General features: G+C 42.8%; 1 protein-coding gene across 5 annotated transcripts in view; it reads right to left on the bottom strand.

Annotated features, from left to right (window-relative positions):
* Positions 1-26645, bottom strand: part of ATXN7 (ataxin 7) — a 132001-nt gene that overhangs the window by 22012 nt on the left and 83344 nt on the right. The window contains exon 1 of one of the 5 annotated variants that reach the window (XM_061128154.1): positions 11219-12723. The exons of the other annotated variants lie outside the window; for them this stretch is intronic. Coding sequence (XP_060984137.1) covers positions 11219-11285 — 67 coding nt within the window. The 5' untranslated portion in view covers positions 11286-12723. Of the gene's footprint in view, positions 1-11218; positions 12724-26645 lie in introns of those variants that run through there. 5 annotated transcript variants of the gene reach the window in all.

Below are 26645 nucleotides of genomic sequence, written 5' to 3' on the forward strand. Positions count from 1 at the left end.
TGACTCCAATTTGTAGTCAGAGAGGGGAAAATTATTCATTCATCTCCAGAGCTCTGTTCATTGACACCACACAGAATTATTTCTTACTTTCTAGTGAGGGACATCTCCAATTTTCAAAACAGCAAAGTGTGAAGAAAAAAGTTGTACTTTCATTTTATTTTTTTGTCACTACCCACCAGCATATGACACCAAATAAGAATGTTTCTAGGATTATCTTATCGTTCCTTACGAATCTGTGCTGAAATTTTCCAGTGAATCACTTCACTCCCCACCCCCAACCCCTCCCCCACTTTTAAAATAATCTTACTTGACTACAGATGGCACGGCTCTGGTTCACACCACTAAGATGCCAAAGGCGCAAGACAAAAATACCACAAATAGCTTCGCCTGTTTTATAAACCAGGAAGTAATTCATGGTTAAGCAAGAACTACACAGGTTTAACGGAAAGTAAGTCTATCCGCTAGAGAATCAGGTTTTCTCAGAGTAAGGCAATGCAAACTAAATAAATGGAGAGCTGAAGAATGTTACCATCAGAAACAAGTAAATTATTTAGTAACTTTATCTACTTAAGTACCTTATGCTGGTAGCTTAGTAATTACCTTCAGTTAAACTTGTACTTTAAAAGGCATGTTTGCTTAACTCTAACTCTTAGGTTTAAAAATGTACGTGACTCAACATCTATTTATCACAACATGGAAGTTACATGAATATTTTAAAAATTCAGCATATTAGAATCAATTTGACTGATTCAGTCGCTCAGTAGTGTCCAACTCTTTGCACCCCATGGACTGCAGCACACCAGGTTTCCCTGTCCATCACCAATTCCCAGAGCTAGCTCAAACTTATGTCCATTGAGTCAGTGATGCCACCAACCATCTCATCTTCTGTGGTCCCCTTCTCCTCCTGACTACAATATTTCCCAGCATCAGATTCGTTTCTAATGAGTTCGTTTTTCACACCAGGTGGCCCAAGTATTGGAGCTTCAGCGTCAGTGCCTCTAAATGAATATTCAGGACTGATTTCCTTTAGGATTGACTGGTTTGATCTCCTTGCAGTCCAAAAGACTCTCAAGAGTCTTCTCCAGCACCACAGTTCAAAAGCATCAATACTTTGGTTCTCAGCCTCCTTTATGGTCCAACTCTCACATCCATTCATGACTGCTGGAAAAAACAGCTTTGACTAAATGGACCTTTATCGGCAGTTATGTCTCTGCTTTTTAATATGCTGTCTAGGTTAGTCATAGCTTTTCTTCCAAGGTACTAGCATGTTTTAATTTCATGGCAGCAGTCGCCATCTGCAGTGATTCTGGAGCCCAAGAAAATAAAGTCTGTCACTGTTTCCATTGTTTCCCCATCACATAAATGGTTTGTTTCCAAATGTCTTTTTTAACCAGTGAAGCTGTGCTGAGTTATTCCCAGGATGACATCAGGTCACTGATGCTTTATGAGGTACTAAGAGCCTGCTCTACACCAAGACAAAATTATTATGTTCTCTATAAACAGAATTCAAATTCTCCAACTAGAACACACAGAGGCTACAACCAAGTCAGGAAGGCCCAACTGGTAGTCATTTATAAGTGCCTGCTGCTTCCTTCCCCAGATATGACAGTTGTGTGTAAGGAAGGGAAAGCCAAAATAAGCTAAGTTGGCATCTGAGGCTTTCTTTAAAAAAAAAAAAATTAACTTTCCTTCTCTTCTGTGATCCCCAAATACTCTGAATATACTTTCAAGCATCAGCACTTGTCAGCAAGGACTGCGAAAATCTGTTTCCATTTCCTGACTCCCTTGGATGACGGAGCTTATTGTCTCAGTCAGCTGCCCATGACAACCTGGCACAGAGTAGGCCTTCAATTAACACTGAAGCCTAAGACCAGGCTAATGTCTCGAGGACCACAACTGAGTAAGTCCACATCTGCCACATAAAATACTATTTTTCACTCAACATTTCTATTTAAATGATCAACTCCACTGTTTCTCCCTAATCCAATATTTACCAGTCTCTCGGGGGGACATCACTGGTATTTCGGACAGAACAGTTCTCGTACAGGACCTCAGAGCGGTTAGAACTCCTGTTCCCCGAGCCCCTCACCACCAGTAAGTGGTACCACTCCACCAAGGGCAGCCTGAAACTACCCCCCCAATCAAAACTGTCCCTCCCAATCTATTTTCAGATGGCCCAGCATGAAATAGGGTATCACTCAGTTGAGAGATATTTTCCCAAAACAATAACATGTATAAAATAATAGGTTTTAAAAGTCTATAATATACTTTATACTTCTGATATACATTAAATATTAAAATATTCATCCATATTCTGCCACAAAAACTATCTTGTGTACCCCCAGTGGAAGAGTACTAAAGGAATACCACCATATCTGTAATACAAAGAGGGGGAAAAACTTCCAACCAGAACTTTGACTTCTAGGAAATACATTCCTTTTACAATTTGTCGTGTATCAGAATTCTCAAGTGTCTCTGAGTGAAAGTGATGTAGTCTCTCTTATATCAAATGATGCAAATAAATTATCAATCTAATTAATCTTCCATAATGATCATCTTGAAGACAGAAAGTAATTCTGAAGACACTGATCTACCAGGGAACAATTTCAGCATAAAGAATTTTTGCATTTGCTTTTGCGAGATTTCCTCTGTAAGAAGCACTAGGTGAACACAGAAAACTACCCTTGGTTGAACTAAGCCATGTGAAAATAAAAGCACACCCCCTCTATCTGCTCACCCCCACCAAATATCCACCATCCACCCCAGTTCACCATGGACCTCAGGAGCCACGTCACCCACAGCTGGTGTGACTGACAGCTTTCCCTCCATTTCGGATACCCTTCCTTCCACCACTTCACAGCAGCTCACAACCTGAAACCCTGCTGACCCCTACCCTCAGAAGCACATGCCAGGCTGTCTTCAAGGAAAACTCATATTAGAATATTTAAGTATTTTTCAAAGCATTTAATACACATGCAACTGTGCTACCATTCTTGTTAGATTCCTATCTTTCTCAGCATCGCTGCTTAAGTTTTGAGTGTTTGTGCCCATTATCCCATTTTTCTAATGAGTCTCTTGTGGGTTTTATTGCACAACTCTGCATAGTGCAGTAATTTTTTAGGAATGCGTGTTTTGTTATAGCAGACTGACTGCAATTTCAGTTTGTCCTTTCAATTTTCATTTTTTCTTTTTTGGCCACACCGCATGGCATGTGAGCTCTTACTTCCCCAGCCAGGACTGAACTCATGCCCCTGGGAGAGGGGCACAGAGTTCTAACCACTAGACCCCAAGAAAGTTCCTGCCCTTTCAATTTTTTATTCTCATTATAGTCCACTCTCCCTTTTTCTTCAGTTAATGTTTTTTTTCCCCTTGTCTATTAACTCTTGATATGGGATTCTGCATTAGAAAAATCAAGATTCAATGCTTTCTAACACTAGAAGTCAGCTGATATACCAATAACTTATCAAAAAAGTTATATTTCCTACTGCAACAATAAAAGCTGTTTAAAAACTTAAGAATGGCAATCTATCATGTGAATTTCTTTCATTCACTAAAACTTGAAACAGACTGTGTGTGTGTGTGTGTGTGTGTGTGTGTGTATAAATGTGATTCTGGCTGAAAAGTGCCAGCTCAAACCCTCGTCACGCTGCTGAATTAAGCTGTTCCTTCACATCATGGTCTGCTAACTTATTCACTGGAAAGGGCGGCATCTGGCTTTCCCTTCACGAGAAAATAAAGATGAAAAAACCAAATTAAATTATAGTTGTGTTGGACTCTCCCCAACCTTTCAAGCTGGGCCCTTAACTTTCTTAAGATTTTAAAAAGTGTTTTGTTTCTAGATCAAAAAGGAAATGGGCAACTTATGGGTAGGGTTAGGGACCTTATACTAAGTGGACAAACTGGTGGCCAGATGCTAAGCACAACTCCAGTGTGGTTTGGTGAAAAGTCCAAGTTGAATTTTCAAAGCACTCCTCTCTCCAGGGCCTAGCACTGGCCCAGAAAAAGCACGCTCTGTCCCTAAATGAGGAGGGCCCTGTGAAGGGCTCCAGCAAGCAGGAAAGATAGGCAGACAGACAGACACAGATACAGTGAAAAGACAGAACATAGACAGAAAGACAGGCATGGGTGGGTAAGGTTGCAATGTCTATGTAGCAGTGGTGACCACACAAATAGATGGGGAGTCAGAGACAGAGAGGGCAAGAGATGGGTGCATCGGTCTTTCTTTCTCTGGTGACTTGAACATGTGACACCACTGCAGGCCAGGGTAGGATACTGGGATGGGTAGGGGACAGGACAACTTTAAGTCTTCCAAAACAGAAAGTAACCAAGAATACTGAGCTTATAATTAATTGTGGATTTATGCTGAGGTTCAAATAAAAAAAAAATGCATATACAAGTGTTGACACCTAGGTACAAACCAAAAAGGAGTTCAAATCAAATAATTCGATCTTTAAAAGTCATATATATTGAAGGAAAAAAAAAAAAAAACCTAAAAATAACTTATGATGTACAACTGTCAGTGAGGATACAAACCTAAAATGCAGTCAAAAAACACGTAACTTCAAATCATTCATGCTTGAAAAAAATCTACAAAAATACCTGTCATTTGTTAAGTGGTCATCCCTTGGCCTACAGGTCTATTTTTGAAAAACTTTTGCATATTGTTTTTCTACAACAAATATGGTTTACTTGTTTATCAAACACATACTTTTAAAAAAGAGAGATCAGTTGGTCTTCTGGCCTCAATTCCACACATGCCAAAATAAAGCAAGGCCTATTATCACTCCCAAGCATAGTATCAATTTGTCTCACTCTTCAGGAGCATCATGCAAGAGCAGGCACAGCGGTGAACAGCTCAGAAAACCCCACAAAACTATTTTTACTCAAGGCCCTTTTCTGGTTAGCCCTAACCATCTTCCTACAGAGCAGACACTGCCATGATCCCCTCTTTCCAGATGAGAAAGTCAAGGCTTTAAAGGACTCAAGTTGGTTGCCCAACATCACCCAGCTAACCCAGAAGCAGGATCAGCATGCAAGCCCAGGAAGGCTGACTCTAGTGCCCAGGCTGGAGCCAGGACAGTCCATCTGCCCTGAAGTGGCGTGATGAGCAGACCACGATGCATAGGCCAAAGGCAGGTGGAAGGGAAGGGTGATGGCGGGTCATATATCCTCTTTCCAAGTGCTTAGCAAGTGCGGGCTATTACTTGGTCTGCACAGAGGGCTGCAGAGTCAGAAACAGAACAAGTTTAAGACAAAGCTTTGGTAAATTTGGGGTGGGGAGCCACAATCTGTTCAAGGGAAAACCAGGTTGTTGTGGACTTACTCTCTATTTTGGAAGTTGCTAACCTAAAAGTTAGCTATGGTCTCAGTCAGTGTTGCATTCATTTTTTTTCCCCCCTCAGAGAAACATTTAAGATGGTTTTAAGAATGATTTTTTTTTTAATTTTCTAGAAAGTGCTTGTCAGGCTGACTTTCTGGCTTGGCTAAAAAGAATTATTTACAAAGTTCCCAGACGCATATGCGCTACAAAGAACCCATGAGGAGGAGCAGCAAACGCCTGTTTCACAGGGTGAGACTGGCCCCCGCTGCCCAGCACCATTAGGCATGCTTGCAGTCACGCTCTGCTCTTGGTCATCTTCCTGACAGAGTTTGTTGGACACACTCTTGATTAATTAAACAGTTTGAATAGAATCCAAAGTAAAAACCGAAAAAAAAAAAAAGTCATCCTTTTTTTTTTTTTTTCAGTAGATCACTTGAAACGGCAAGAACTTTGGAGTCAGAGACACGTGGGTTCAACTCCTTGCTCTGTCACTAACTAGCTAGGTGACACCCTGGGCAAATACCTAACTCTACCTACAGACTCTTCATCTGTCAGGCCTACCTTTCAGGGCTGCAGGGATTAAGTAACAGAGTTGTAAAGCCCACTGTGGACCAGGGACTGGGAACTCCATAGGAAGGAAGACAGAGGCTCCCTGTAAAGTTCAGGTGGTGACGGTTACAGACACCAAGTGGGAAAGGCCTGCTGACTATTCAAGCAAGCAGAAATCACTAAAGAACAAGGCAAACCCACTGCGCCTTCTCCAGTGTGGGAGAAACTTAAGTTTATAGATTTAGTTTACATGTCAGTCCAGGAAGATAGTAAGTTCATCTCAGTGGACAGTTTGGAACTTTTACAATTCATTAAAAATGAATACATTCATACATCAACCAAAAACGACATTCATTCAAGCTAAAATTACTTTATAAATAGTAAAAAGTTGGCCCATTTTCCTCAGAGAACTGAGTCACTTAGGAAGAACTGCAGGTGAAAAGAAAGAAAGTGGATCCAAAGGTGGAAATTTTATGTAGATTATCTAAGCAATGATTCCCAAAACTCCCAAATTTTTCTCTAAGTAAAGCTCACAACTGTGGATGGGTTAGGGTAGGTGAGGTTAAATAGAATGAATACTCCGTTACAGAAAGACCTTTTTCCCCTTCTTCTCTTGGCCAAGCCATACAGCTTGCAGGGTCTTAAGTTTCCCAACCAGGGACTGAACCCATGCGCCATGCAGTGGGGGTGTGCAGTCTTACTGACTCAACAACAGGGACGTCCTAGAAAAGCCTTATGAGAACTACCAACCCACAGGTCAAGGAATATATGATTTCATGGTGTCTCTGACAGTCCCATTCCACTAATACTCTATAACTACTCCCATTGAAAGCAAGGATTTTTAATAATCAAGCTTACATATGGCTATAAAATGTAAAACAGAGATCCTTTGGCCAGATATATCAAGTAATAACTGCATACACCAAAAGCTCAGTTTAGAAACGCTGGGTCATTCATTAAGCAGACCTTTCAAAAAATTAAATTGCTTATTTGACATTCAGGTTGGAAATAACTGCTATGTGCTACTCATAGGTCCTAATTAACCCAAAGTAACCATCATATTTCAGTTTTGGGGCCAGCAAACACAACTAACAAGGGGTCAAACTGGCATCATCTGTGTTTCATTAGGAGTATGACCCCTATGAAACATCAAAGATCAGGACTCGAGGCAGACTATATCTAAGCCTGCATAATATATATTTTATATATATATATATATATATATATATATATATATATATATATATTACAGCAACTGACCAGGCATACCCAATTTAGCAACATCCTAAGCAGTATCTGTGAAACCATGACTTTGGGTTTGACGTAGCTATTTTTTTCCCTAGTAACTATTTAAAAAAAAAAAAATTAGCACACTTTTAAAGTCACATCACTGACTATATGTGGACTTAACACATTTAACAACATCTCCTCACTGCTCTCACTGTCAGCTTCTCCCTGTAAACATTCTTGTTCTTTTCTAAAAGCAGTCTCACATGTCTGACCAACAAACACAATCCAATTCTACTCCTGTCCTTACATATTCTTTCTTAATCGTAAATCTGCTTTTTCTTTGATCCAATTTCTGGAGGGTCCCCAAGGACTTGACTGGAATACTCCAGAGCAACCAGTGCACAGTCTGATGCTAAAAAGGAAGCGAGTCAGTGGGACTGTGCCTGGAATGTTCAAATCTCAAGCTGGGGGATCCAGTGCTGACCTCTGACATGCAGTACCTCAAAGGGCAGCGAGCCAAAAGCCAAAACTGGAGCCAGGAGGCGCCCTCAGAGCATGCTTAGGTGGGTTACCAACGGCACTGAAAAACAGCGAGGAAGGAAAAGTCTTTACCACAAAGCCCGCGGCATCATTTCCACTAGAGAGACTTAACTGAAAAGGATGATTTCAACACTGGCTGCCCTAACAAATTAGTCTCCAACTGCAACTTCTGCCAGATGCATTTTTCCTCCCCCTAATGCAGAGGTGTTTTAAAATTCAAACATAGGGGGAAAGTGCAGAAATGAGAGTCATTTACAGCACCTGGGCCACTTGAAACAACTTTTAGCCAAGGTCTATAATCAAATTATCAAGCTCTTGAAGTCAGTGCTTTATGACGGAAATAAAAGGCCCACTAAAGTATTCCAGGTCCCTTGGCATTTCCACGTCTCTGGGCAGGGCAGCCCTGCAGCATCCCTATTCACACTGGCTGATGAAAGAGAACAGATCACAAAGGGCAGATTACAAGGGGGAACGACTCCCAACTCCCCAACTCCGGAGGGGGAAGGGACAGGCGTGAATGGATTGTAAATAATGTTGCTAAGAAAGGACCACAAATATGGCAACCTAAGATAATCCCCTTGCCAGGAATTCTTCCCAGGGGGGCTGTTCTTTCTGAACTTTGCTTTCAAGTATGTGAGAAATATGAAGAACTTATTGAATATCTGGAGGTAGCCCTCCCCTGCCATCTTAACTTGTAGCTCTGTGCAAACATTAGGGGAAAAAAAACAAAACATGGTCTTCCAAAATTCCAAATACTTTATTAAAGGAGATGGAATGATAAAGAAAAAGAGGGGAGACCGAATGGTACAACAACTGATCACCTCAGCTGGGAGAATAGTATCAGTTCTTCATCATTGTTTTCTTAAGACATCTTGCTTAAGGAAAACTGAATGGACCGAAAAACCAGTTCATTTCCTTCAGGGGGCCCTTCCTATGCTCCTGCTTAAGGTGCAGACTTTGAACTGAGAGTTATCATCATGATCTCAGACAAACACACACAGATGTTTCTCAGCATATGTAACTTTGGGGAAAAGGCTGTCACTGCTGTGAGCAGAATGCAGCCACCAAACGACGCTACCTCTGAGACGTTGCTGTCACCGTTTCAGACTACAGCAGGGATATCATGCAGTGAACGACATGCTGGCTGACACTTCTACTTTGCTAACAGTCGTAAGCACCTCTCTCTGCTGTGCTCAGGACGCACGGTGTCAAGCAAATGATACTGACAGAGTACAGCAAGCACTCACCCCACCTGAAACAAACCTGATTTCAAGGTCTGAATTGATGCACAGCATTCCCTGAATGCACTCCTTGGTCTCCCCCTCCATCCACTGAACTGACAGGTCTGCATGCCTCAGGTATCAATGTATGACAAGGAACAAAAAGCCAAGACAAGAAATCCACCAGTCTTCAGGTACTTTTGGTTTAATCCTTTATCTGTTGGGGGAAAAGCATCCTATACGTTCAGTGAACGATCATTGTAAGTTCAGCCTTCTAACGTGCTAACACCACGTGCAGATCAAGCGGCAACACCCCCAGTCCTTATACAAACACCTCTGTAGTCACGTCTGGTCTGTAGTTGGGCCTGGGTTCCAGTTTTTCTCTAATGAGAGATTCAAGGCTATCACCAAAATGCACAAATTAAGAAAAACAAGCTATGTCTTTACTACTGCTACTGCTGCTAAGTCGCTTCAGTCATGTCAGACTGTGCGACCCCACAGATGGCAGCCCACCAGGCTCCTCCATCCCTGGGATTCTCCAGGCAAGAACACTGGAGTGGGTTGCCATCTCCTTCTCCAATGCATGCATGCATGCTAAGTTGCTTCAGTTGTGTCCGACTCTATGCAACCCCACAGACAGCAGCCCACCAGGTTCCTCCGTTCACAGAACTCTCCAGGCAAGAACACTGGAGTGGGTTGCCATTTCCTGCTCCGATGTCTTTACTACTCCAATCCAAATTTTACACACACACACAAAGGGTAAGGGAGAGAGAAAAAAATTAAAGGAACCTGGCAGAACTTCAAGTAGAAGAGTCCTTCTCATTTTTGTTTTTTTAAACAAAAACTTCCGTGTGGGAATCCCCTTAGGGAACAGTGTCCTCTGAGGCCAGAAAGGAGCAGCAAGTCCAAGGTGCAACAGAATGACGGCACCATCTGCCGCAGAGTGCCGCACTGAGTTGGGAAGCCACATCTTTACTGCTGTGTCCCACTAGTTTTGTGGCTTTTACATTCCACTTTATTGGGGAGGAAGGAGAGGAAGGGGTGAGAAGACCATGAACCTGGGAATAACAACAACCTCAAAATAACAACACAGCCTTTAAAGCCTCCTCATTAAATGAGCTCTGTTAATAAGGAATGGGTGATTCATGACTGAACAATGCCAATGTTTTGATGAGTTTGCAGCACGTGTTTTTTTTTTTCCCCCTGAAGACCGAAAACAGCATCTGCCCCACCTACAGGCCGGGGTTGTCCACTAATCAACACCAAAGCGATATTCAAAAACGAAACCAGAAAACAGCAACTGTAAAACTGCCTGACGAGAAGTAAAAGTTTTGTGTTTTGTTTTCTTTTAATGAACAGCAGTTTGAATAAAGGTTTACAATCCTGTTTGTATTTCAAGTCCTGAAAACCGGTAGCTAAAGTTCATCCTCAATTAAAACCATCCGGTCAAGCACATTATTGCAGGAGGCATGAAATGTGAATCCAGTGAAAACTAAAGATCTCAACTGTCACCTCGCTTCCTGCTTTCAGAGGAGGCATGAGAGAGTTAAGGTAACTTTGAGAACAGCTGCCCAACCCACCCGAGCAGAATCAGCTTGGCTGTACTGGCTACCTTAATAACACAACTGAAGGAAAAAAAAATAGTCTTTTCTGGCAGGCAGTCAGTAATTAAATTTTTATACACTCAATTTAAGTTACTGAATGACTTCCCAGGGTTACTGTTTGTATTTTGAAGTTGTTCTTCCTCTTGACACAATGTTCTGCTTGCAACTTTGCTGCGGAATTGAAGAATCCGACAAAACGGCTTTCAAACACATTCTACAGGAAACACTGTGAACTGCCTGTCATGAAACCTCACTCACCGCAAGTGAGATAAAAAACAAACAGTCAAAGCGTGTTACAACGTTCCTCCATTTTTAGAGAGCGACGTAACCACTGCTCTCCCTGTTTGGAGATATGGGAACCGTTGGGTGCAAACCTCAGCATTTTGTGGGAGTTAATAGCAAACTCAACTCCAGCCTGTGCCTGACCTTTGGCCAGATCACTCGAATGACATTTCAGCATGGCTCCTGTGGCTGGCCAGCCGGCGGGGCAGCAGCTAATCCCTCCTGTTGCGATCACCCCCCTGCTCAGCGGGACTGCAGGGCGCACTCACCACCGCTCAGCCCGAAGTGCTCTGGGCCTGCCGGCGGCGCGGGACAGCCGCCAGAGGACGGGCCTGTGCCAACTCGCCCCGCTCTGCTCTGCTCTGCGTGGGGCTCCGTCCTGCTCCCAAAGACCTAGCCCACCTTCCGCATGCTCGTCCAGGACCGGGCCCCCAGCCAAGCCCAGCCTCTGAGAACTGCCTCGGAAAACTTACCCGGGAGAGCTTTCAGCCCCGGTGTGGAGGAAGGGCTGCTCTGAGGAGGCTTCTCGTCACCTTCCATTCACATAATTTGGTTGTGCTTCATTGCACACTTGCTACTGCAGGCTTGCATCATGATGTGGGTCTGCCCACCAACTCCAAATATGCTCCATGTTTGGTCTTATGTAACATTTGCTACTACTGTAAAAAGCACTTGAATTACAAAGGTCCTGGCAGATCAACAGAAACAAGGGGTGGAGTCTAATTCCATCTAATATGGTCACAGAAGGCGTCCTGGCTGGTGTAAGTAATCCTTCTCTTGGAAAGGCTGCTGGCCAAGACTGGAGGAGGATGGAATTTATGAATTTAACCTACTAGAATGTGAATTACTCACACCTGATCTTCCTGCATAACTTTACACTGACAACTACTACCAGGTAAATCAGAAAATTTAAATGATTCTTTATATATCTATACTTTAAGCCTAGACAGAACTAAAAGTTTTTAATATTATACATTTTTACAAATATCAGCAGTCTTTTTCTACATTCTATTTCCCCAGTATCTATACTTTAAACAAACAAAAGTTTATTATATCTAAGAATAGCTTTCCTTAAATCTAGTAAGAAAAATCTTCACCCATTTTCTGTGCCTATTTGTAAAATAGGTCTAATTTCAGAAAAATACACATGTTATTGTCCACAGTTCAAAAGCTGGATAACTGACGAAAGCTGGGGACCATTCAGGCTTTTAATCCAAAAACTTCTCTAAGTGGATCCTTGAAAACCATGTTTTCCTGGTTAAACAGGTTGCCTGTCTCCACCGTATTACACTTTCCGCATCACTACTCCTCATCCTGCTAATCGCCAAATCTTACTATCAAACAGACATGGAAAAAAGCAGCCAACTGATATGAGTTTTATGATAATAAAGGCTGCACACATAAACAGACTCAGATGCCTGATAGTTCAGAATGAACACTTTTAAATGTCAAAAGGAGGGGGGAAATTCCTCTACAAAATACCATCACCCAACACAGACTATTTGGCAAAAAGTCATGAATTACATGTGTGGAAAAGATTTGGCCTGGAAGGGGTGGGAAAGAGTTGTGAGGCATAGGAAACGGCTTCTGTTAGAACAGACACAAATTCTAAATTTACTGTAAAACAAAAGAGTAGTAGTCACATCGCTTTGTTTTTACAGAGAGCATTCACATCCTAACCACGGCAGCAATACTGGGATCTAGAGGGCTTCTAAAACTGTTCCCCACCCCCCCTAGATTTCTGATTCTAACAATGCAAAACTATGGTGGTTCTTAAAAGAGATCAGGACACCAGGAAAGAGCCATCAGCCGGAAGTAGAAGCACAGTATGAGCAAATCCTTCCAAAGTTAATGCACAAAAATAAGACAATTAGGTTAATTCACTGAAGGGTTTGTTAAGCTGGCAGGAAAACAAAACAAAAACATTCTACTGCTGTACTACCTGATTACAGCAGAGTCTCAGCATCATTCACTGCACCCACTGCCCGCCCACCCCGCCGCCAAGGGGAGCTGAGGAGTCTCCCTGATGTTGTCAATGGCAGAACTGAACTGAGGGAAGAGGACCTACTCAGACTAAGTCTCAGCTCCACATCACTGCACTCCGAAGCCTGGACAGCAGACTCCTTGCCGGTCTCCCAGCACAAACACTCACATTTCTAAAGTTCCCTTTTGTAGATGGTGCTAGTGCTAGTGGGGAAAACAATTCTTATGAGAACCAACCAAAGTAATAAGACAATGTGGGGAACAAAGTCTTTCTGTAACCCTGAAAAATCTCAGGGTGAACTTCAGCAAATGTTTTTAAATACTACACACTACAAATGTTCTTAAGAACTACAAAGTATTCTTAAATATACCTACATTTTCATATGTAAAGAAGGAGAAACTATCCAAATTTGTTCTGAAGACCTACATCAAAAAGGGGATGAATGATAGTGCAAACCAGAAAAATAAAAATCGATACAATAAGAATATACGCAAGTACAGAAACTGAGCATCTAAAGCTCAGACTGAACTTTTAAACACACACCTCTCTTAATGCCCTAATTAAAAATGTTTAAGCCAATGCCATCCTGTTCTTCTTGGAAAGCATTATTACTCTTCTTCAAACCCTAACCAGATAGAGTTTATATTGATATTACATTTCCCTATGATGACTCATTCAGGGGACATGGTCACATTTCTTTTTTCTTGTGAAAAGAAATAAACAGACTACAGACTAAAAAAAGACTACGGACTAAAATACCGTTTTAATAGAATAACATCCATGCCTTACAGACCAAAAATTACAGGTACTGGTTGCGGTGTGGATGGTGCGCACTCATCAGCTTTACTCCGGTTGCACAAAGCAAGTCCTGAACGGACACAAATTCTTCTGTGAATCAGCCTGCTTGCGGCGAACAAGCGGACCAGCCGCAGCCGCGAGGGGCTGCGAGGGCCTGGCTTTGGCCTGCCACGGCCTCAGCACTGTGCGCTGTGCAGTCTCGGGCGAGCGGCCTCTGCGTCCTCCTCTGGGGAGCACTACTTGGGCCTCGATGAGGAGTAGAGGAGGTGACACATGTGAAGTGGTACCTAGCACCTCTGAAATGCTCGATAAATGTTGGCTATCATGATCAGGAAGAAGGAGAAACTGGATGGTGGACGTCACTTGAAATAAAGGAAGACTGAGATAAAGACAGCGGTTCCTGTGATGAAAATTAGTGAGGTCCCCGACAAATCTTGGGATTTCCTAAATCCAACCCTGAGAAGCCAGCGACGATGTCATTTGGTGTTCTGCAGGGCAACAAACGAGCTGTCGGCAGTTGGGAAATCCTGTGTTCCTGTCACCGGCGGCAGCCAGTTCTCCAGTTTACAGGAGCACAACAAGCCTCCACTCACTCCACTTCAGTGTCTCAGCAGGCCGGGCGAGTTATAATTGGCCTTAATTGGCACTTACAGGAGCTTTAACATTCCTTACCTGCTGCCAAGGAGCACTTGAAAGGGGGAGAAAGTATTTTCAAACTTGGAAATACCAAGCAATTCATTCAGCTGTGGGCCGGGATGCCTGCTGTCCAGAATCAGATTAGCTTCACCAAGAAACTGCCGCTGTGTTATTATCCCGTGCTCATTAGGTGCTCCCGCCGGATTAGGAGAGGTGGGAGATGGGAGCTTAAATGGGATCATTCACCTTGGGGGCTCATGGCACACAGCCTTCCTCTGGTTGGCACCGTCTGCTCTGTTTGGTGGACGCGCCTTCAGGGCTCAGCCACACTTGGTGTGTGTGTGTCCCTTTTCAGCTGTTCAGATTGTTCAAAGGCAGCCAAATAAAGTATAACCTCATGGCCTGATTTACATAGGCTTTGTGTCAACCACAGTCTGACCTCAGCCCAGTCTTTATTTGAGACACAAAGTGAACACTGTTAAAAGGTGACCAATCACACCAAATTCAAGGAGGATAATGAGATCAGAAATAAAACTGACAATAGTTTTTCACTGGCCCCACAACTGATCTCAACAGAAATTGTTGTCCTCTACAAGTCTACACATTTTGCAAAGAGGAATCTCAGCCTAACTGAACTAGATTTCTGCCCTAAGGTAAATTCCAATCAGAGTAAAGAGAAATCTCCCATAAATGCCAGGAAAACCATCTGCAGTTGTTTAAATGAATACTTGAAAAATCATCACTCGTTTTGAAAAACCTTTTGCCTCATATCACACGGTGAAGATACATGCTACACTGGTAGTAAAAAAAGTTCGCCCTTGTTTGAGAAATAGACTTCAAAGTCAAATTACAGTTAATCACATTTGTGAATAAATGTGTAAAGCACTCTAAGAGGCTTTAGAAAAAAACTGGAAGCTTACAAAAATAAATAAAATACCTACTCCTGGTGGCAGTAGTCGCCTAAGTGGCTAGCAGAGATACAAAGTATTAACAGACTTCTGGGAAAACAATCTAGGAACAGCTATAAACAAGGCAGATAAGTATCTTTTTTGATCTGGAATCCATTCCTGAGACTTTTATCCTACAGAGACAAAATGAATGCGTGCAGCGTTTAGCAGGGTGGCTACTGCTGCCTTCTTCGTGGAGGTAAAAAGCAGGAAACAAAGTGAATGTCCACAGACAGAGGGCTGAGGATGTTACCGCACAGCCGCACCTTAAAATGGTAAGCAACCGTTAAAAAGGAGGATTTGTGTTATTCTGGGATCTGAATGGATTTCTATGTGGTTTTGCTGAATAGAGGAGCAGCAGAAGTGTGCTTACTAACAGGATCCATCTTTTGGTAAAAACTATGACCTGTAGTCCCTGCTAATGAAACATGGGATTATATGTGCTTGTAAAGAGTTATGAGCATGATAAAAATATAGAAGGATGTATACTAAGTTACATATGAAGAATGTACCAAGTTACGTAGATGAATTACAGAGTGGAGAGGACCAGTACAATTGGAGAAGGCAGGGAAGCAGAAAGAGCCAATGAGATAGAAGGCAGTAGGCTGAACTGAAAACAGCATATTTGAGATTATTACACTTGGGTGTCTATGTAAATATATATGACAGATGAATGCGCCTCATATATTCAGGTGTCAATCAAAAAATCCATAAAGAAACTGACTCAAGTTTTTGTCATAAAAAATTGCACTGTGAAGAAAGCAGAGGAAAAATTTAAACAGCATGAAACTCTGGTATTAAATCAAAGTACCAAGTCCTGACCATAGTGCGCATTTCATTTGTTTGGCTGTGCAGACGGATTCACGCCAGTAACATAACAAATCACAGTAAGAATCACAGTGTGTGAGGCTAAGCGACTTGGGTCGTGTCCGGCTCTGCGAACCTGTGGACTGCAGCCCGCCAGGCTCCTCTGTGCGTGGGATTTTCCAGGCAAGAATACTGGAGTGAGTTGCTGTGCCCTTCTCCAGGGGCTCTTCCCGACCCAGAGATCAAACCCTCGTCTCACGTCTCCTGCACTGGCAGGCAGATTCATTACCACTGACACCACCGGGGGAAAAGGCCTATTAGCCACTCTTGTGAAACAGCACCTTAACTTTCTAAAGCTCACTACAAATCTACAGCAGGAGTTTTAACAATCTTTTAAAACTATCAAACCTAAGAAGTAATGAAATAAAGTTCATACTGGAGTTTATTTTTTACCCTAGGAGAGTATAAATCAAGAACTACATCATGTGAGATAAGGGGCTGACTGCTTATTTTAAATTGAGATAATTACCTTCCCTGATCTGTTTTCATTAACTTTCGAACACACAAGAGGAAAAGCTATACGATTTCTTTGAAGTTCAATTTGAGAACTGTTGACTTAAAAGCAAAGCACAAAAGTAAACCTAAATATTGGAATTTCTATATACACAATAAGCAATGAGGAAGGAAACAGCTGAATTCAACCTCTGCCCACTGCCCCAAACCAGCTGTAGGGGCCTGAACCCTGCATGGGAGGCATTAGTCCAGTCAGGTAGTAGGTGCTACAGCAGACAGAAGTGATAAAAACTCCCTCTTCTGGTCAGACACAAGACCACAGCTTAATAGGGCCAATACAGCAGGTGTGTTGTGCGTGTCTCAACTAGTCAACATACAAAAATGGTCTTGTGAAACAATGTCAGGAGAAACGTCTTTTAGCAAATAGAACTAAATATGGATTTATATCCTGAAATGTCCCCTTCAAAATCTGAAGCACAGCCATCCTAATGATTTCTAGATGTAGCAGACAAGTCAGGAGTGACACTGCTGAATATTAATAATTTATTGACTGATTTATGCTGCTGGACACTCACATTTTCATTGCCTCATTCTGGTGACACAGATCAGAAGTGTTGACGTTGTTCGTTCAATCAGCAGCACTAACCTGGAGGCAGCTCTGATCAGCCTCCAGGTGGAGAATCCATCCACTGAGACACTGACAGACATTCTCAAAGAAGAGTGCATGTGATAACGTAGCACTGACAATCTCAATGTCTACCAACAGGGGACAGGCTAAGTTAAATACATTGAGGAAGTGAAATAATAGGCAATCTTTTTTTTTAAAAAAAAGGAAGTAATGTGCATTAACATGGAAAAATAAGCTAGATCACTAAGTTTAAAAAAGTGAACTTATAATAAATCTAATTTTTCATGTGTGTGAAGGAAAAAGCCAAATATTGCTTTGTCCAGGGTCTAGAAATGCTCCAAGTGTTTATGTCAACCTGTGCCCCTGGAAAGTAAGATGGAAGAGATTCATCTACTTATTCTGACTGCATATTTGTCCTCTGTTGTTGGTTCATGTTTTTCTTATATGATGTGCATTACCATGTTAATAATGAAAAAAAAAAAAAAAAACTCAAATACATGTGTTTTTCCTTTTTAATTAGAAAGTTTCCACTACCCAAATGAGAGGATCCTCTTGTTTTCAGGTTTACATGACTAAATTACTGTTTCACTTTAAAACGGCAACAAAAACCCAAAAAGAATAAATGACTCCAAAGTTTTGCATCACTGCAATAATTATTTTCTATCTCTACAATCTTTAGGAAATGTCTAAAGACTTAATGCATATAATACATCATGACTTTTTGTTCAGGTCATTACACTTCATTGGAAAACAAACAAACACAAAAAAGCCCACATACAAATTGAAATAACCACCCCATGATCCACAAGCTAAGTAAACCATCCAGCTGCTTGTGAGCCATTCCCTGTCCCTTCTTCTCCAGTTCGTCAGCCGGCCCTGCTGGCCTCCTCCTTCTGTGCTGATTCCTACTCCAGCCGCAGCTCTCAGCCTCTGCCGCCGCCGCCCTGTCAGCCCAGGCATCCTCTCCAGACCCCGCGCTCACCTAGTCTAGTGCAGTGCAGCCCACTCTGCCTCGCCCTGCTTCCGCTCTTGTCCTCCGTTTCACAGAGCAACCACAAAGCAGGTCAAGACCCTTTCTGACTCAAGATCCTCCAGAGACTTTGCACAGTCTGCACTGGCAATCCAGATTCCTTTCATTTGGCCTCAGCACCCCCTTCTCCAACTTTAACCTGGCCCCCTCTCCTCCCCGCACATTACGTTTTCACCTCCTCTCTGGCCTTCCTGCAGGAACTCTGCACCTGCCAGTTTCTCTGTTTGGAACACTGCTCCTCCAGATCTTCACATGGCTGGCTGTTTTTCATCACACACCTTCCACATCAATTCCTCTGAATGGCTTTCTTTGACTAAGCCTTACCTAAAGTGTCTGGCCCCATTTTTTCTCTGACATTAACCCAAGCCTTTATCACTATTTGAAATCATCTTATTTTACTCGATTTTATCCTACTCACTCCATCCTCTTTAAACAGAATATAAGCTGCATGAAATCAAAGACACTGCTTTCCTAGTTCATTGGAGAGAAATGCCTAGACAGGATGCACTCAATAATTATTTGCTAAATGAGTGAACAGTATCCTTGCCAATTTATGGCTTTTTAAAAAAGCCCCAAAGGCACAGATATTAATAAAGGCAAGGATTTCAGTATAAAGAAAAATCAATGCATTTTATAACTAGAAATTAAAATGTAGCTCTTACAAATGGCATAAACAATACCATTTAAAATATATGTGTTGATTATATAACCAAGAAAAAAAAAAAGATAAACGTATTAGTTAGGGACAAAGTGATCCTTTATCTGATGCTACTGAAGTTACTTGAAAATTTTAATTTGCACTGTTTGGCTGGTGGTAGAGAAAAATTGAATTCACTGCATTAATTTTACATCATGTTCTTCAGTGACAAGAAGCTTAGATCAAACAGTCAACCTGGAATTTCCTTCGAGAATTAAAGTAACATCTACCCTGACATTGCTCACGTTTTGATGTGCCTGCTCTGGTTTGCTCCCTTCCTGGTTCAGCCCTTGACTGCTGGAGAAAGGCCTGGCATATGTCTTTGAAGCAAAAGAGTGAAGTATTTTTGGCTCTGCAACAAATTTCAGTCTTTATACCGACTGCAGAAATATGCCAACCAATTCGCTAGAGAAGCTACAAAATGTCACGAGGCTGGAACAAAAAGAGGAGGAGCTTGGCTTTGGATATTTACTATGATTTAGGGTTAAATAAAGTGGAACAGGCCAAAGAGAAATCCAATGACTATGCTAAATCAAGTATCTACCTACGACCATTATGTCTTCAAATTATTAAATGTTCTCCCTGAGGTAATGGGTTTACACTGCTGACCCAGTCACTCTAGGCAACCTTTCAATTCCACCTGAGATACAACATCTGTCATTAATGACAGTTTTGTGACATGTGGAATTCATTACATCTTCTCGAGATTGTCCTTTAACTCTATACACCCTTATTATATGCAAAAGAAACAGATGGTCAGTTCAGTTCAGTTGCTCAGTTGTGTTCAACTCTCTGCAACCCCATGGATGCAGCACACCAGGCCTCCCTGTCCATCGCCAACTCCCAGAGTTTACTCAAACTCATGTCCATTGAGTCAGACATGATGTCATCCAACCATCTCATCCTCTGTCGACCCCTTCTCCTCCTGCCTTCAATCTTTACCAGCATTACGGTCTTTTCTAATGAGTCAGTTCTTCGAGTTTCATCTTCAACATCAGTCCTTCCGATGAATATTCAGGACTGATCTCCTTTAGGATGGACTGGTTGGATCTTCTTGCAGTCCAAGGGACTCTCGAGTCTTCTCCAACACCACAGTTCAAAAGCATCAATTCTTCGACACTCAACTTTCTTTATAGAAACAGATGTTAAGTAGACAGAAAATTCAGCCTGAGACATTTTATCTGTGTGAATGACATTTAATTTAGGAGTTTGATCTGTAAACTGGGAATAAAACCATCCATTCAGTGGGTCACTAAGAACAGGAAATAAGATAATACAAAAACACTTTGTGAATCATCAAGTCCTGCTACAAATTATCATTAGTCTGTGGACTTTTAAATTACTATTAGTCCTAAAAAGATTAAGTTATCACTGAAAGTTTCAGAGTAGAATAAGACCCAAACAACTGAAGAGAAAAAAAGAAACATTTTTTTCTTTATCCAAAAACAAAGTTACTTAATAGCCAAATGAAACAACTCATTCAAAATTCCTGAATCCATTACCTTCTACACCTAACTCCATCAGATCACAAGAGGGAGAAAGTGTTCTTTATTGAAAGGCAAAACCTCTGCTCTGTGATACAGAGTTGCTTAATTACACAATAGCAATCATTGGTCACAACTATGTTAAATTGTTGTCAACAGTGGGATTAGCATTTTTGCCAGAGACAGCCCATGGGATGTCATACAGTAAGATTCGTTTTGCTCACCCAGTCATGTTCTTTGAAACCAATTAATTAGCTCAAAAAAACTGAGTAATTCCTATTTATTCATCTTCTGATGAAAACGACTTTTCAGAAAAATATAATTTATGCTAGCACCTAAAAAAATCCACCACCTTAGTGCATTTATTAAGTCCCAACTATGCATGTGGCTGTTAACTTTACAGGGTTTGTAATATCTACAAGTGGAGAAAGCTCTAAGGTTGCAGAGGAGTGTCAGCGAAAGATACATTCATGAAAAAGCCAGATTTATGACATCCCCTTCTGTGAAGAGAGTCTGAGGGGCACATGTTTTACCCCAAGCCCAGACTCGCACGTCACTTACAGCAATGGGGACGCGCACAACACGTAGTATCAATGGATAAATGGCAAAGGGTATTTATCTGGGATCCTTCTGCAGATCAACATGAGATTTGAGAATTCTGCTCCCTAGGTAAGGCATTTCCTAGACTAGGGCTGGCCTCGGGAGACAGCTCCCTGAATAGCACAGGAAACCAAATCCGACAGCTTAAGCTGGTGTTTCCCCAAACATGGAGTAGGAATCACTCTCCAGCATTAACAACATTAAATCTCAAGTGAAAACTTACTCCCTTCCTAAATCTCCTTTACTTTTTGTGATAACACCATGCCACTCTGTGGATGACACTTGCCTAAAACGTGCTAGTCTCCCTCCAACTAAGGCAGCAGGCCTCAGGGCTCAGTGCTGGTGCTGGCAAGAGTAGTAACAAATAACTGAATCTTTTCACTAGATTTATTTTCACACTTACCACCTATGGCAAAGGACGTCAGTTTTCCCACTGATGACTCTAGTGAGGTTTTCTTTGTGAAAGATTTAAATAGAAGTGGTTTGATTTTAAGAAAAAAAATTAAATGGAAGTAAATAAATCATAAAGATGGAACTTGATGGAGCACACCTGGGGAAAAGGGGGCTGAAGTCCACGTGCTCAGACTCGGGGCTGAGCCACAGGGTGAAACAGTGGTCAGCCTAACTCATCTGAGGCAAAATACTTGGGCAGCTGACATTCGAGTGGGGCTTCCATTAATTATAGAGATGCTACCAGACGACCCGTCCGATCTGAATTCACATCACTCATGTATTTCACCTAGGTAGGACCAGCCCATGTCTGCCTAAGACAGGTTGACAGAAGTTATGGTATTCTTCACAAACAAATTCTTCACAAGCAAATTCAAATAGAAGCGGCAGGGTGCAAGGCAGTGCAGCACACGGCTTCTCAGAACCACCTGCAAAGCTCTTTCCGCACAGAACCCCAGAGCCTCCCACCAGTCACTAGCTGACCCCACCTGTTCAGACCCATAGTAAATGTGTATAAATGGAAATACACAGTTTATGCTATTCAGTAGCCAATTTAGGGCCAACACATTTACTATGAATGAAAGTATCTACTCAGATCCCCAACCTGGCTAACACAATCTCAAAAGAAAGGTGCTTACAGTCACAGGGCATGTCACCATCTTTAGTCCTCTTTCATACTTAAGGTCTCAGAGGCAATTACTGCAAGATTTCCAGGACATGATACAAAAAGTTAAAAATCAGTTTAAAAAAAGCAGGGGCCTCCTCTCATGCCATCCTTGCTAGACTCAACAAATCTCTGAGCGCCGATCTGCGTCAGTCCCTATGCCAAGCACAGGAATACAAAGCAGCAGCCCCATGGGGGGAGGGGATAGGCTGCGAACACAACGCATCCTGGCAAGCCCTTGGGCCACAATCAGCTGAGGGAGCTGTGTGGAATGCAGACTCCTAGGTCCTCTCTCTGGCTCCTTCCAGATTGCCAGTCTGCAGTGGGTAGGAGGAAGGGGGCCACTTAGGCAGCTCCCCTTTGATTTGGAAACACAGGAGGTTTTGGATGCACTGATTCAACTGTATGTTGAAAATCTGAAATTAGCAGTAAGAAACATCTCACTCCTAAAAATACTGAATAACTAAAGAGAAGTACGAGGCAGCTGGGACTATTTCAAAACATTAAAACAACAACTAGAAAGCATGGTATTACTATACAGTTTCCAAGAGAGTCATCTATACAACAAGAGTGATCAGACTACAAAATGGAAATGCCAGAATGACACTACAATCACTCACCATCACTGACCCAGGAGAAATCTTGGTGAATAGTTAACTCATGAAAAGGCAGCTCAGCCAGCAAAAATGTACAGATACAACATTTCGGGTGTAGCTCCAGACCAGTGCAATATAGTGAATACTCAGGAGAGCAGGTCACACAGATCTTCTGGTTTCCTAACACTTAAAGTTATGTTTATGCCATACTGTAGCTTATTAAGTGTGCAAAAAAGCATTATGACTTAGAAGAACTGGAGTGAGCTGCCATTTCCTTCTCCAGGGGATCTTCCTGACCCAGGAATTGAACCTGGGTCTCCTGCATTGCAGAGAGACTCTTTACCATCTGAGCCACCAGGGAAGCCCCTAAAAGAACGTACATGTGCTTAGCTGCTCAGTCGTGTCTGACTCTTTGTGACCCCATGGACTGTAGCCCACCAGGCTCCTCTGTCCATGGGGATCCTCCAGGCAAGAGTACTGGGGCCAGTTGCCGTGTCCTCCCCTCCAGGGGATCTTCCCAACCCAGGGATCGAACCCAGGTTTCCTGCATTGCAAACAGATTCTTTACCAGCTGAGTTACCAGGGAAGAACATACATACCTTAATTAAAAAAAAATAAAACTGTTTCTAAAGAGCTTCCCTCATAGCTCAGCTGGTGAAGAATCTGCATGCAATGCAGGAGACCCTGGTTTGTTTCCTGGGTTGGGAAGATGGATTCTTTACCATCTGAGCCACCAGGGAAGCCCAAGAACACTGCAGTGGGTAGCCTATCCCTTCTCCAGGGGACCTTCCCAGCCCAGGGATCAAACAGAGGTCTCCTGCATTGCAGACAGATTCTTTACCAGCTGAGCTACCAGGGAAGAACACACAAACCTTAATTTAAAAAAAATAAAACTTTGTTTCTAAAGAGCTTCCCTCACAGCTCAGTTGGTAAAGAATCCGCCTGCAAGCAGGAGACCCTGGTTTGTTTCCTGAGTCAGGAAGATCCCCTGGAGAAGGGACGGCTGCCCACTTCAGTATTCTTGCTTCCCTGATGGCTCAGCAGGTAAGGAATCTGTCTGCAATGTGGGAGACCTGGGTTTGATCTCTGGGTTGGGAAGATCCCCTGGAGAAGGGAAAAGCTACCCACTCCAGTATTCTGGCCTGGAGAATTCCATGGACTGTGGAGTCCATAGGGTTGCACAGAGTCGAACACAACTGAGTGACTTTCACTTTGTTTCTAAAAAACGCTAACCATCATCTGAGACTTCAGTAAGTTGAAGTAGCAACAAAAATCACAATAACACAGGAACAATGAAAAAGTCTGAAATGTTTCAAGAATTCACAAAATATGACAGAGACATGAAGCCAGTAGATGCTGTTAGAAAAATGGATTCAAGGAGTTTGCTTGACATAGAGTTGCCCCCAACTTTCAGTCTGTAAAAGACACACTCTCTGTGAAGAACAATAAATCAAAATGCAAGAAATGAAGTATGTCTGCAGGTCTCTCACTATTTTGGGTAACAACCTGTTCACAAATTCAGCATAACATTATCAACATGAACTGAGCGACAAGCCTTGCTGCTACTGTAGCTTCCTCCCCGTCACGGCCAGGCAGCAGTGGTTTTAAAGGAACTGTCTGCTAAATTTTATAGCAACTGCTCACTTGTTCATAAAAGTCACAGATGAGTATCATTAAGACATGAATTCACAGAAGACTGCCCACACATTTTCACCAAGTTCATCAGAAGGGAAGACAGTAGAATCTCTCCTTTGACAGGTGCAAGTTCTTCCTAATACAGCAATAAACAGCTTGCAATGGCTACTTAGAAATTTCTTGAATTTCAAAAACAGGTTTTGCTTTTGACTCTGGAAAATAAACATGTAGCAATAGGCCTTCTGGAATTACAACAAAGGAGAATGGGTTGCAAATACTTCTTCCTGTTCCTGGTCCTGGCCCCCGACCACCTCTTTTTTTCCAGATGAGTGAGCTGTCACTCCCGAACTAGGCCAGGGACATCACATGGTGCCTTCCTCCACTTTGGGAAGTTGCCCCCAAGCCCATACACCTAGCCGTCTCCAAACCTCCTGTTTATTCCATCAGCCTTCCCTTGGCTGCTGCCCCCAAAGAGGAAACTCCTACATTTCCCAATGAATCCCTCTGTCAGCACCTGGCCCTCTTCTTTCCACCAGAGACCCTCTCGTCTCTTACAGCTTGAAGAGCTCCCTTGCCACTAGAGGGACCAACGCCCCCACCCAGTGGCCTGGGTCAGCTGCACTTCCTGCCTTTCAGAAGGCGCTGGAATATGTACTGAGTCCTGCATTTACACCACACCTTCTTCTACTTTGGAAGTCAGCACAATTCCTTTGTCATTGAACATGTATCTTATTAGAAGATGTTATGGATGCTACAGACTGATAGAGAAAAAGAGAAGAAATATGATTTCGAGACACTCTCCCCTCCCCTACCTCGCCCTCAATATACAGACATTCATTCTATGAGAGACAGAGGAAGATAAAGAAAATCATCTCCAAGAAACGTGCTGTAAGTAAGTGAAGTGCTTCTGGAAGAGGGGACCAAGAGGGCCTCCTCCTGACTAGGTAAGGCCTGGAAGAAGGAACAGCTTTAAGTAGGCTTGATGCAAACAGTAGCTGTTTTCACACTGCATCATTAAGGCAAATCATTCAGGTGTTAAAAATCCTGCAACAGGTTCCCAGTGACATATCAAGCCCAGGGTGTCTGACGGCACTGAATCTCTCTGAACAGCCCCAGCCTTGCCCTGGCACACAGCTCTTCCCCACGGGGTACATCAGCTCCAGCCAATGGAGATTCTGTGGAGTACATTCCAGACAGCCTGGAATTTCCTGCCTCCGCGCTTGCTCCCATCAGCCCTGTGGCCAACCTGGCACCACCAAATATGGCTGTGCAGTGCACAATCTGTGCTACGGTGACGGCCCTGTCCATCCCCATCACAACACTTCCCATTTTAGAGGATCGTAGGTGATTTTTTTTTTTAAGTATTTTCTGCATTTTCCACAATGGACATGTATTCCACACCTAAAAACTGATGGGGACAATATGCACATGGGAAAAACAATCCATCCTACTCTTTGGAATAGCCTGATGTGAAGAAGGCTATTTCCTTTAAGAAGTCTGCCCCGAGTTACAGAGCAAGAAGCAATCTGCGCTCCTTATCCTTACGGTTTTGGACTGCTGTGTGAGCTTCGACACGCATCTTTCTGTCCCCGCAGCGGCACCTCTTCTCTCTCGCCGACTTGTCAAGTGTCAGGTATGCACAAGGGGCTACACCATACCGTGCACTTCATCCTCTCTGGGAACCAATGAGGTTGCTATCACTGTCCCCACATTATAAAAAAGAAGCTGAGGTCGGAAAACTTGCTCAAGGACAACAACTAACCTATGGTTCTTGCAAGTTTAGATGTAAATCCAGTCTGGTCTGGCTTCAAAACCCATTACTCCCAAATGAAATGAAAATGAAATGAAGTCGCTCAGTCGTGTCCGACTCTTTGTGACCCCATGGACTGCAGCCTACAGGCTCCTCCGTCCATGGGATTTTCCAGGCAAGAATACTGGAGTGGGTTGCCATTTCCTTCTCCAATAGATCTTTCCGACTCAAGGATTGAACCCGGGTCTCCCACACTGTAGGCAAACGCTTACCGTCTGAGCCACCAGGGAAGTTTTTTTTTTAATAACTCCCAAAGCACTTGGCAACTGGCTGTCTTTTCCAATACCAGCCACTTGGAGTCTTAAGCAGGGAGACCATATCTTATTCAGTTTGGTGCTCACTCTGGTGCCTACTCTGGGGCCTCACCCAGAAGCAGAAACTCAAAGGACCTTCTTATGATTACAGAAAAGATTCCTTGGGGGAAAAAGGTGGGATGTGATTGTGAAGGTGTGACTTTGAACAATGGCAGTCCAGCCCGACAGAAAGCCCTGCAGGTTCCAAGCTGGACTGTGCCTCCGGCCCTGCTGTTCCCCTAGCCTTACTCTGTGATCATCTTCACCTCTGAACTGCTCTCCTGCTTCCACCCTCCTCCCACAGTCTGCCCTAGCGAGAGAGATGGTC

This window comes from Dama dama, chromosome 24 (genome assembly GCF_033118175.1).
Source record: "Dama dama isolate Ldn47 chromosome 24, ASM3311817v1, whole genome shotgun sequence".
NCBI lineage: Eukaryota > Metazoa > Chordata > Mammalia > Artiodactyla > Cervidae > Dama > Dama dama.